The 12,462-nt window shown below is 47.9% G+C and overlaps 1 protein-coding gene across 2 annotated transcripts in view; it reads left to right on the top strand.

Moving 5' to 3' along the window:
• POC1A (POC1 centriolar protein A) overlaps window positions 1–12,462 on the top strand; it is a 91,140-nt gene that overhangs the window by 28,515 nt on the left and 50,163 nt on the right. For both annotated transcript variants that reach the window (XM_012804926.2, XM_023513059.1), the window contains exons 8-9: window positions 4,446–4,514; window positions 7,499–7,594. In XM_012804926.2, the coding sequence (XP_012660380.2) occupies window positions 4,446–4,514; window positions 7,499–7,594 (165 nt within the window). The remainder of the gene's footprint in view (window positions 1–4,445; window positions 4,515–7,498; window positions 7,595–12,462) is intronic.

The following is a 12,462-nucleotide window of genomic DNA, read 5'->3' as shown; positions in this document are numbered from 1 at the left end:
TTCTTAAAAAAAAAAAAAAAGGAAAGAAAGAAAAAAGAAACTAGGCCTAGTTAACTACTCCCTGGATGTGCACAGGGCTGTGGCCATCAGTCTCTACCTTACCCTGGGATGGCAGTTTGCCACCTCCCCTACTTTCCTGCACTCAGGGATTTCTCTCAGAGGTTTATTTGGCTCTTTATTTTGCTTAGGATTGTTGTTATCTCACCCAGAACATCTTGCTTTGGCCTTTCTTGTCCTGAAGCTTCTGAAGTCTTTGCTCTGGTGGGTGAGCTAAGGTTACTCCCTACCCAGACTTACTTGTCCCTACCAGCTGTCTTTGGTAGCTTTGCCTTGCCTGGTGCCTGGGTGGGTAGGTCCATTTGCAGTGCTCTTTATTAGGCTCATCCATTAAGTCATCTTTTCCAGGGCTTGATTCATGGAGGATGGCTATCAGGACAGTGGCATCTGGCTGGCTGGGGGTACTGATAGCCTGTCTGAGGCTCTGGAAATGGAAAGTCTTAATTGAGGGATGTGCCATGACTGTGACACTTAAGCAGGAGGAAGGGAGTCCTAGCTTGTCTCTAGATGCAATGCAGATTTTGAGTTGTCAGAGCTACAGAGGAGCCTCATCATCCTGTCTCACCCCCACATTTTATAGAAGGGAATGTCGGCCAGGAGAGGGAAGGGCTTCCCCACAGACTACCGCTGTCATTCAAAGCCTTGTGCCCCCAGAGAGGCCCTCATAGCTCTGTGTGGCAAGCGTGGGGACAATGTGCTAGAAATACATATTTATTTTTCTTTATTTTCTAAATTATAATCTTGAGCCATGCTCATTTGGTTTAAGTTCCCTAGAGCTATTTGAGAGAGGATGGTGGGTGGGTTGTGGGTGGGAAGTTAAATCTGGTATTTATGGCTGTGCAGTTGGTGTGAGTGTTGCAGTAGAGTGACCAAGCTACATGTGTCTCCATGTACCACCGCGGGCCCCCAGTATAGGTGAGCAGCCCCTGTCTTGGGCCCAGATCTGCACAGAAGCTGTTGTCTGTGCTCAGGGCTGTGCATAGAGGCTCAGGTGGCAGTAACTCACAGGCTTACATACAGTGTAGGACTAGCCAGTGTTTACTGGGTACTTGTACAAGATTGGACCCTAGGCCAGGGCTGTGGAAGCGGCAACAAAGGGGACTCACCCCCAAAGAGGTCAGGCAGCAAAGTGACAGAGTGGCCTGGGCACTGAGGGCTGGCCGCTCCAGGTAGAAGGCAGATCTTGGAATGTGCCTCTCCTCCTTTGTTTCTTTAAGAGCTCTGGCAGCCCTCGTATAGTCATTTAATTTTGGAGGATTATTTTGATACTTGAGAGGGTCATACCTGGCCTGGATAATTGGGCACTTCCCGTAAGAGATAAAAGGGCATGAAGAGAAAGAACAGTTTATTTACTCCACTCTAAGTAACCAAGAGGTCAGCCTGGCCCTCTGTCTCCTGCCATCTAACCAGAGTTGAGGGGGAGATGTCCTCAGCCAGGGTTGGGAGAGAACCTCTGTGTCCCTAGGCAGCAACTGCTTTAAAGTGGCTACTCCCTGTTCACTGACCTGTGGTGGCCCTGTAGCCCACTACTAGAACACAGTAGATGTTGGTAAATGAGTGCAGGGGCTTCCTGGTGGGGGTCTGGGAAAAGCAGGCCAGTGGGCTGTAGTTTCTTTGCCACATACCCTTTTGGGCCTCCATGGTCTCTGTTCTCTGATAGCCAGCCTCCTTTGATCTCTGAGGGGGCATATAGTGTGACAATCTTAATTGTTCACTGTGGAGTATGCAACCCTTTCAAGGTGGTGGTAGGTAGGGGTACCTGGTTGGACTTTTGCCAGCATAACTGTTGTGGGCAGGGTGGTCAGAGTCTAGGCATATAGGGGCCTCAGCGAGTCAGGTGGGAGAGGGTGAGGTGAGCAGAGGGGATTGGATAAGCTACAGGGGCAGTTGAGTGAGAGTGAACATTACTGTGAAATCTAATCTGATCGCCATAGGCTCTTTTGATTGCTTTTTTTTTTTTTTTTAACTTCATTGATGCTTTGTCATTTGAAGAACTGTTTGAAGAAGACAGTGGATCTGGAAATTGTCAAGGGAGAGGCAGCAAGTGATAAAATGACTGGATGTGGGTCCAGCCAAGCTCAAGGGCCAAGTGTGGCCAGGTCAGGAGGGAGAACAGGGAAGGAGGCCTGGCTTCCTCTAGTTTTCTTGATCAAACAGGAGCATCTCCCTGAAGACTGGTCTTTTAGGGCAGGGAGGGAGGCCCTGGTTGAGCTTGTGAAGTATCCCTGCTAATAGACCTAGCGTGATGTCAGGTGGGGGACCTGGGGTTTCAGGTAGGTGAGCACCTCTAGTTGTCATAGACAGGCTGGAATCCACACTGAGCAAGGCCTAGCCAAGAAGTATTGCTCAGAGTCACACTTGAGAGTCACTGTGGACACACTTAAGGGCAGTCCTTACCTGTGGGAAGAAACAGCTTGGCAACATCCTTGCCCCAAACTGGTGTCCTGATGCATGAAGAATGATTAATTAAATAAAAGGAATAAGTCATTATGAAGCTAGAACAATTCAAAGATGTATCATATCTCACCACTGGCAGTGATAAGAGGAGACTTCCCTAATGCCCGGACTAAAGTTGGGAAACTTTAGAATGTACTCCGAAACGACCGATAGGCTAAAGCAGAAATTGCAGTGGCAACTAAACATTTGGAAGTGAATGACAGTGAAAATGTGGCATACTGGGGACTTCTGACATCTGATGAAAGTAATCATCAGAAGCAAATTGATAGCCTTAAATGAATTTATTTGAAACTAAGAAAGATTGTAAATAACTGAATTAAGAGTTCAGTGCAGGAGGTGACAGAAAGAACATAAAAAAAAGATACTTTCTGTCTGGCTCATGGTGTTTGAGGAGTAGTGAACAGTCCAGTGGTCCAGAGCAATGAGGAAGAGAGGGCCTAGAAGGTTAATGAGGGCCTAGGTTCTCTGGAGTTTCCAGGGCCTGAAGCATGTTAGCAGTGGAGATTCCTTTCTGTAGTCTAGTTTGGTCTGTTTTGGCTTTAACCCACAGTGGAGTCCAGGGCCAGTGTTCTCTACCATCCTCTGAGTACCCAGGGTTGCTTGCGTAGGCCCTACCTAGGGAGTTGAACAGGAGTCTTCATGGATGCCCTCTCTTTTCAAGAACACAGAGATACCTGGAGCAGGAGGCACGCAGTCCTCTTAGTAAATGCACACTATTGGAAAAGACTATGGGCCCCACACAGCTTGACATAGGCTCCATCTCTGGAGTTTCCTGAGGCTTAGTGTCTGGGGAAAGCACTAGCACTTCTTTAGGGCTCCTAAATCCTGTTCTCTGGTCTTGATCCCCCTGCTGGGCTGTGTGGGTTACTGGGCTACTGGGCTGCTAGGCTGCTAGCCACATTCTTCTGTGTTCTACTGCTCTGCCTCTGACATCTTGTTCCTAGAGTGGCATATACTGGTTGAATGATGACAGGTATGGAGAGTGGCCCACAAGTACTTAGTTTTTGTGCCTTCTTGGAAACCTGTCACTACTCAATGAGCTCTGGGCAGGCCAAGGGCCTGTCTTTTTTGATATTCCATGTACTGGTTTCCTTTCCTTTTCTCTGTTCCTTTTTTGTTTTTCCTCAAAATGAAAATAGTTTTGTTTTGTTTTTGTATTGTAGTAATGCCATATATGCACTGTTAAAAAAAAAAATTCAAAGTATAGAAAATGACAAAGATTCCTAAGAATCAAGTAAACATTATCCAAACTTACTCCCTCCCCCATAATCCTAGTTGACCCCCTCAGTGACTGTCCACCTGGAAGGGTATCTGAGTGATGCATGCCCTGCCCCCATCCTTCAGCACCTGGGATGCCAGAGCAGGCACATCTTCTTCCATTCCAGAACATAAGAAAAGTGATCTACAGATTAGAGGGATACATCACATTGCTCTGCTGCACCTGTGATAGTTTGCTCTTTGGCTTTTTTCCTGTCACTTAGACCCCCAGCTTTCCTGTCTGCTTGAGCCATTGGCTGCTCCCTGGGGCTCCCCACTTTACTGCAGCAGAGCAGTGTTGGGGAGAAGCCAGAAGGAATGAGTTCTGGTCCCAGTGCTATGGCCTGAGGTGAGTCAGTGTATCTTTCTGACCTCTGGCTTCTGTTGGAGATGTAGGCAAGGACAATAAGGCCAGCCATGAAGGGTTGCCAGTGTGGATTGTCTTGTTCACTCAATTCTGCCCATCCGTGATCTTGTGGCCTGGCCCCTGTCCTGTTGTGGTACTCAGGATAGCAGGGCAGCTTCTTGGCCATGGGTTAGGAGCACTATGGAGGGAATGGACTCTCAGCCCTTTATCCTGCTGCTGCTTCTGCTTTCATTCCGGAACTGCTAGTTTTCTTCATGTGCATGTAGAATCTAAGAGTAACCTTTGGTGTTCTTTTTTTGTCTTCTAGGGACCAGCCACCACTGTTGCCTTTTCAAGAACAGGGGAGTATTTTGCTTCTGGAGGCTCTGATGAACAAGTGAGTAGAGAATAGTCTGAGGAATCTGAGCTGATTCTGCTCAGAACAAAACAAGAGGCTGGAGCCTGTCTCGGGGATAGGCCAGGTTTCACCAGTTCCTTGGTGGCTTTTAGCAACTGAAGAGGCCCTGATGGAGGATGGGTTGGGGATGCTTAGATATAGGGCGTGGCCCCAGAATGAGTCTCTTGCTGGTGCTGAACTCATGGCAGCATTTCAGAACCCTCACTACTCAGACTAGTTTGGGTTGAAAGGCGTCTGGGCTATGGTTGCTGTAAAAAACTTGAAGTTTCTTAGTTCTGTTTCTGATTATAAATGAATAGAGAATAGTTATTGTGTACTTACTGTGGGCCTGGTTATGTGGCCAATATGACAAAAGCTTTATGCCTGATTTAATTCTCATGACAGACCTCTGGGGAAGGTCCTCTCATGTCCCCATTTGGATGAAGACACTAAATCCCAGCAAATGGCAGTACTGGAACAGGCACCAGAGCCATCTGACTTCAGAACTGTGCCCCTGCCCTGGAATCCTCTGCTTCATTATCTACTTTCCTTTGCTTCCTAGCCCCCTTGTGGATTGTTTGTGGGGTCACCACTTTCAATATTTTGGGCTACAGACAGAGGACATCGTGAGGAAGTTCTGTCCTGCCTCGTCACCCTTTGTGCTGAGGCCTCAGCCTATCAGCTCTAGTGCCTCCTGCCCAGACTGCTGAACATCAGTGACTTGTCTCCTGATAGACACCCTGTCCCTGGGTCTAGCCCAGAGCCTGCCACCAATGAGGACTGAAGCACTGAGGAGTCTACCTATCACAGTCTTTCTCCAGAATGCCTGTATACAGTGCCACTTGTCCAGAGCACTCCACTCTTCTGAGGCAGGGAGGAAAAGGTGGCTGTTTTGAACCACTGTTGAGATGGTAGATCCCTGGGCCTCACAGTTCTGGCTACTCTGTCCAGATAAGTCCTGTTGGCCTGTATGAACCCTAGACCCAGCCAAATGTGCTGATTTTGGTGGAATCTCTGCCAGTAAGGCAAGGGGGAGCCACCAACTCTTTGACCACAGCCTGGATTAGAGAGTAGATGTGTTTTCACACCAGCAGCAGTCCCTACACTAGCAGGCAAGGGAAGAGAAAGGCAAAGGGGACCCCTGAACCTTCCCTGAGCATGGAAGCCTGACTTTTGCTTAGAAGACAGGAAAACTGGTACAGTAAACTCACACAGTAAATAGAGTCATGGTGAAATAAATTGCCTAGTAGAAAGTAGGGCCTCCACCCCAGCTGCCCCTCCTGAAGCATCTGTTACTGTCAGCTTCCAGGCCGCCTTTTTAAAATCTGCTCTGAGAGCTGTTTTGAAGTGATGCTTAGCATTATCTCTTCACATCCATGATAACCACTCCTAGGGATTTATTCAGTAGTTAGATTTGCAGTTACATAAAGACTCTGTAAGCAAGGGTGTATGTGCTGCTGTTCGGTTTGTAAGGTGATGGATGTGAGACCCTAGGTGCCATCTACCCGGGTAAACAGTAAACAGTGGAGCTGCTCAGGTTGTGATATGGAGCCTCCCAAAGGACTGGGCTCACAGCTGCGTCCTGATGGGGATGGCATCCAGGACACATTGAACGTTCATCATAACCTGAGCAGGCCACCATACTCAAGATATGATAGTGTTTCTGTGGCCTTTGCTAACCACCGATCATACTCACACAGTTTTTTTGTGAAGCCCAAGCCAGCTATCCTGGAAGTGGCCCTAGAAGCACACAGCCACACATGGCCAGCAGCCTCCAGCAGGGGTCGCTCCTTCTCCCCAGCCTGGCACATCCCTTGGCTTTTGTTGAGGAGCCCTGGGGACAGGAGTCTGTTTATGGGAAGAAATTCACAGTAGGACACAATTTTTATGGCCTTGGGATAATGGTTGTGTTACTAAGTGCTTCCTGGGGTGTCTATGACAAGCTTGTCTTCTATGAGACTCCCCACAGCCCTATGAGAAGTAGGATCATCCACTTTTCCCAGGTGAGGGAGGTGACACATGGAAATTGAGTCCCTTGCCTTGGGCCACACAGAAAGGAGTGAAGTCAAGATCTTAACCCCAAGGATCTGGCCTGGATTCCATATGTTAACCACTTCACAGTGTAACGTGCTGGGCCACTACCCTTAGGAGTTTTTTTTCCTCCTTTTTTTTTTTTTTTTATTTTATTGTTATCCAATAATCTTTTTTTTTTTTTTTTTAGTTGGGGACCTTAGGAGTTTTATTTTATTTATTTATTTTTTTGGTAGAGACAGTCTTACTTTATTGCCCTCGGTAGGTGCCAAGGCGTCACACAGCTCATAGCAACCTCCAACTCATGGGCTTAGATGATTCTCTTGCCTCAGCTTCCCTACTAGCTGGGACTACAGGCGCCCACCACAACACCCAGCTATTTTTTTGTTGCAATTTGGCCAGGGCTGGGTTTGAACCCACCACCCTCGGTATATGGGTCCGGTGCCCTACACACTGACCATAGGCACCGCCTGACCTTAGGTGTAGTATGGAAAAAAATGAGACACAAGGAAAAGGGATAAATAGATTAAATAACTATTGATTCTGATGCTCTGATGAAGGAAATAGAGGGCTATGATAAAAAGTAGGAGGCCAGGGAAGGCCTGCCTGAGAAGGTGGTATTGAAGCAGACACTTCAGTCTGAGAAGGAGCCAACCATACAAAACATAGGCCTGGGACACCCTAGGCAGAGGGACCAGCAAGTGCCAGATCCTGTGTTGCCACACAGTGATACTCCTTTCTGGTGGCACATTTAGGTCCTCTTGAGGCATGTCCAAAAAACCTCTTCCCCGGGAGATAGTGCAGGTCCCAGAGTAGAGTTGGTGTGTCAGGTGGAGACCACTATACCACTATGGCCCAGAACTTTGAGGGTAGCTCTAGGCCCATTCTCTCAGTGCAGATGGACTGACAGGAGTTTTCCCCGACTAATCCTGCGTGCTTGTTGGTCTTGGCAGGTGATGGTTTGGAAGAGTAACTTTGATATTGATTATGGAGAAGTCCTAAAAGTGCAGAGACCCCCAGCCACGCTGGCCAGCTCTGCTGGGAATCTGGTAAGTAGCTTGGCAGGCACATCCTATACCTTGTGATTCTGCAGGCTGAGTCGTAGTGAATGGCATTGGACTCAGAGATGGTGGAGGCCTGGAGGCTTCAGATCTTGGAAAAGGGACCCTAGTATGATCTCATCATCTACCAAATAATACTTTGACACTCATGGTGCTTTGTTTGTAATCCAGAGGGAACAGTTGAGACAGAGAAAGGCTGTTAAAGCAAGCTGCCAGGTGCCCTGGGTCCTGGACCATTTGGGAGGGAGTGTTTCCATGGCACATGCTGCTGGTTGACTGAGGCCTGGGGGGCCAGTAGGGATCTATCCATACTGAGTCCCAGGCCATGAGACCCAAGTGTGGGGGCTACAGGAGGTGTCTCAGGTCTCAGGGCCTGAGACCAGCTGGAATAAAGGGAAAAGGCCCCAGCCCTGTTGCTCTTGCTTCCTTTTATTTATTTATTTATTTATTTATTTTTGACATGGAGAGGTAATTCCTCCACCGTGAACCATTTATAGGGCCTTTGTGGGTAAAACGGCATTCAGTGTTCCTGAATTAAAATAGTTAATATTTTTTGACAGATATTTGGGGGAAAAGTTAATAACTGATATATTCTCATTAAATAAGATTGTGGGCGGCGCCTGTGGCTCAAAAGGGTAAGGCACCGGCCGCATATCCCGGAGGTGGCGGGTTCAAACCCAGCCCTGGCCAAAAAAAAAAAAAAAGTGCAATAAATAAATAAATAAATAAATAAGATTGTATTCAGCTTTGTCTGAAATAAATGTTAAAGCCAAGTTTGTGTAACCCCAAGAGTTTTAGGCTCCTATGGCCACAGGCTGTTTAAATATCTCCCCCATGGACCTTAGAGGTGGCATGTTCTTTCCCCCATGCACAGAAACTGGCCCAAACAACAGACAGAGGCTCACCCAAGGTCCCCAGTGAGTCAAGGATGGGGCCCAGAATAGAACCAGGAAGCCTCTTGAGTCCTTCTCAGGGCTTTCTGTGGTTCCAGTGGACAGACGCACTGCATCTCTAACCCTCTTCCCCATGGCCCTGATCTGTGTAGGGCTGCCTCTAGGAATAGGCTAAGTTGGGATCTATGGTTTTTCTTCCATGGTTGCCCTCCTGTCTGGCCCCTTGGCTAGAAGAGCTTTTGTTCTTCCTCTGCACTTGTGAATGAGTGGCTAGTTGCTCAACCTTTGGGTTTGTTGGGGGAAGACCAGCTCTGCTTTCTGCCAGTTCATCTTCTGTCTAGAAAGGCATATCAAACTGTAGGGTTGGGATCTTCTAGGGGCCCAGCCAGACCTCTGAGGCCCTACCCTCATTTCTGTGCCTCCTATCTCTGGTGCACTTACCTGAACCAGGCACAGCCAATGCTTTCTACCTGTGCTTCCCTGGTTATTCCTTATCTCATCAGAATGAGTGGGTAAAGCTGCTGCTCAATCACAGATGAGCCTTCTGGGGCCCACTCATCTGCCTCATATGCCTAGGCCTGGGGGTACTGTTCCCTCTGAGCAAAGCAAAAAACTGCAGGTGGTAAAGGGCTGCCTGGCTGCTTTTCCCTATCCCAGGGGAGGGCGCTGCCATTTGACTTTTAGGGATGGCTAGTATCTATCACTGGGAGAGAATCCTCTGTTCTTTTTCTTATAGTTACTAGGAACATAACTTGTATGAACTACTTCTTGTTTCTTCATTCCTGGCTCAGAGGTAGAGTATGGGGCACCTTTGCTTCCCAGAGCTGGGGGCCTAAGTAGCTGGAGTGAAGCTGTGGGGTGGGGAAGCCAGTGCAACAGAATGAGGCATGGGTGGGTAAACAGTTCAGCGGGACTCAGAGCAACCACTTGTTCCCAAACTACCTTTCAATCTGTGTTAGAGTTGTCATCACATCTCTGCCCAATGGCTATCACCATGTGGGCTCAAGTGAAGGAAAGGATATGGGTTTTTGGGTCAGAGAAATGTGTCTGAACCCTAGCTGTTTGAACCCAGGCAAAGCACTTATTCCTCCATTTCTGCAGTAGTGCCTGAATACCCTCATAGGCAGGCCCTGACATACCCACTGAAGTGATACATTTTTTTTTTGAGACAGAGCCTCAAGCTGTCACCGTGGGTAGAGTGCTATGACATCACAGCTTATAGCAACCTCCAACTCCTGGGCTCAAGCGATTCTCCTGCCTCGACCTCCCAAGTAGCTGGGACTATTTTTTGGTTGTAGCCGTCATTGTTATTTGGTGGGCCCAGGCTGGATTTGAACCCGCCAGCTCCGGTGTATGTGGCTGGTACCTTGGCCGCTTGAGCCACAGGGGCTGAGCCTGAAGTGATACATTTTAATCCTAAAATCGTTCTTGGTTGAGATCAGGGCTCTTTCCTTGTTTATCATAAGACCCGTTGAAACTCTGAGTGGATGTGTGGGCCCACTTCTAGATATGTATACTCCATGTTTTGTACATGTTTAGGGCTTCTCTGATCTCAGGACTCCCAGCCCAAAAGGAGAGCTAAGTTTTTGGTTGGTTAATTTTTATTGTGGTTAAATATATATAACAAAATTTATAGTTTTAACCCTTTTTAAGTGTACAGCTCAATGACGTTAATTATATTTATAATGTTGTACCAACCATCGCCATCTATCTCCAGAATTTTTTCTTCTTCCCAAACTGAAGATAGCTACTTTTTATAACTCTGTTCAGTAGTTTGGTTTTCTCTGGAGATAGGAGAGAAGCTGATGCTTATGTTCTTGCCCTTCCTACCCAAGGCTTTTGTTGGTGCTGAGATAGTATCTGGGGACTGATTCTGTGGCTAGCCTTGGTGTCTCAGCCTTAAAGGGAGCCCAAGAGCTCTGGATTGTCTGCAGCTATGTCCCAGGAACTTGTGAGTCTGATGAGCCCCTATCCCTCCAGCTCTGTCCATATATCAATCTTGCAGTAACCCAAGGTTTTATAACCTCGGCACTAGCAGTGTTTGGGGCCAGATAATTCTTTGCTGGGCAACTGGGGCCAGGGGGATGGGTGCTATCTTGTGCATTGTAGGACATTTAGCAGCATTCCTGGCCTTTACTCATTAGATGCCCATAGTATGCTGCTCCACACCTCTGGTTGTGACAACCAAAACTGTCTTCTGGTATTGCTAAATGTCCCTTAGGGGGAAAATGTGCCCCTAGTTGAGAGTCACTATATTAAGTCTTGCCTCAGGAGTGAGCCCAGAAAAGCTGACCCAGCAGCGGGAGGAATGCAAGAATGTACCTGGGGATGGGGCTGTCTTGGCAAAGGGAAGACTATTGATGTGAGGTGGGAGGGGCTGGGAAGGATGGGAGGAGTGCAGAGAGGGGGTGGGGCCTGGCCATTCTAGCATTCTTGGCTGTGAAGACTCCACCTGATTAGGCTAGATCTTTGGTCCCATCAGTAGCTGTAGCCCAGGGTTTCTCAACCTTGGTTTCTAATGGAAGCCCATATTGTAGAAATGTCCTGTGGTTTGACTCTTCTGGAAGCAATAGTAAACAACAACAAAAGATCTTTTGCCTTTAGCAACTTGATTTTCTTTACTTAGTGGTTGTGTTCTTGCCCTTCCTGCCTAAAACGCTTGTCTGGCTCTGAGAGAATTATCTGGTTAGCAGTTTGGTGGCTTACCAGGGTGGTTTGACTTCTCAAGGAGCCAGGAGCACTGCAGTCATACCCCAAGAGCTTGTGAATCTGATACCCTCTACCCACTTCAGCTTTGTCTGCATACTGGGCCTCAGCCCTGAAGCTTCATGAAATACTCCTGGGCATTTGTAGATCTTAGAAGGTCCTTTAGGCTAGGTGTGGGTGTTGAATTCCTAACCATGCACCTATGCTGGTGTAGCAGTCAAAAACCAGAGGGGCAGACCCAACATGGACCCTTTGCTCTTCTCACCCACCAGCAGACCATGGCAGGGCAGCCCTGTGAGCCTGTGACAGTCCCTCCACCCTGGAAAACCCCCTACTCATGACCCCTTCTCTGACTGCTTCAGAGAAGCTGTTTCAACTCTCGGATCTTAGAAGGAAGGTTGTCCTTGAGCCCACTCTGAATAGAGCTCTGTTCACTGCAGAGCTATTTTCAACCTCTGGTTGAAATTCACAGCTTATTTTTAGGCACATTTCATGTTGAAAAGCAAAAGCCATTTCCCAGCCATTCAGAATGAGAATAATGGGTTCCATTTTCCCTCTATTCTTGGCTGAGTTGTGTGTGAGGAGGGATTTCAGGGCTTGTGGTGAGGGAAAGTTGCAGATGAAGGATTCCAGGCTATGCTCTAGGCTAAGGGCAGGCAGGAAGCTCCATGTTCTGCCCTGTGACAAGCTATAAAGCTGGAGGAAGGTTGAAGAGCCATTGTAAGCAAAAGAGCACACCTCCCAGTTTGGGGCCCCAGGGAGTTGTCTATAGCAGGTATTTGTGCTTGTGTTTTCAAGGGTCTTATGTTTAGTTCTGTTCCCTGCTGCATCCCTGGCCTTCTCACCCTCTCTTTCCTTGTCTACTTTCTTTCTTTCTTTTTTTTTGAGACAGAGCCTCAAGCTGTGTCACCCTGGGTAGAGTGCAGTGGCATCACAGCTCACAGCAACCTCCAATCGCTTGGGCTCAAGTGATTCTCCTGCCTCTGCCAAGTAGTTCCAAGTAGTTGGGACTACCAGTAGCCCACCATAGCGCCCAGCTATTCTTTGGTTGCAGCCGTCATTGTTTGACGGGCAGGGCTGGATTCAAACCCGTCAGCTCAGGTGTATGTGGCTGGTGCCTTAGCCACTTGAGCCACAGGTGCCAAGCCCCCTTGTCTACTTTCCTGGTGTCTTGGCTGACCTTGGATTTAGAACCTGCCTCCAAACCCCAGCCACTATAGAATAGACTCCAACCACAGAAGCTTTTTTTTTTTTTTT

Source organism: Otolemur garnettii, unplaced genomic scaffold (assembly GCF_000181295.1).
Source record: "Otolemur garnettii isolate 467f Iridium unplaced genomic scaffold, OtoGar3 scaffold00032, whole genome shotgun sequence".
In the NCBI taxonomy this organism is placed as follows: domain Eukaryota; kingdom Metazoa; phylum Chordata; class Mammalia; order Primates; family Galagidae; genus Otolemur; species Otolemur garnettii.
The sequence above is the reverse complement of the archived record's forward strand: the minus strand, read 5'-3'. Positions and strand labels throughout refer to the sequence as shown.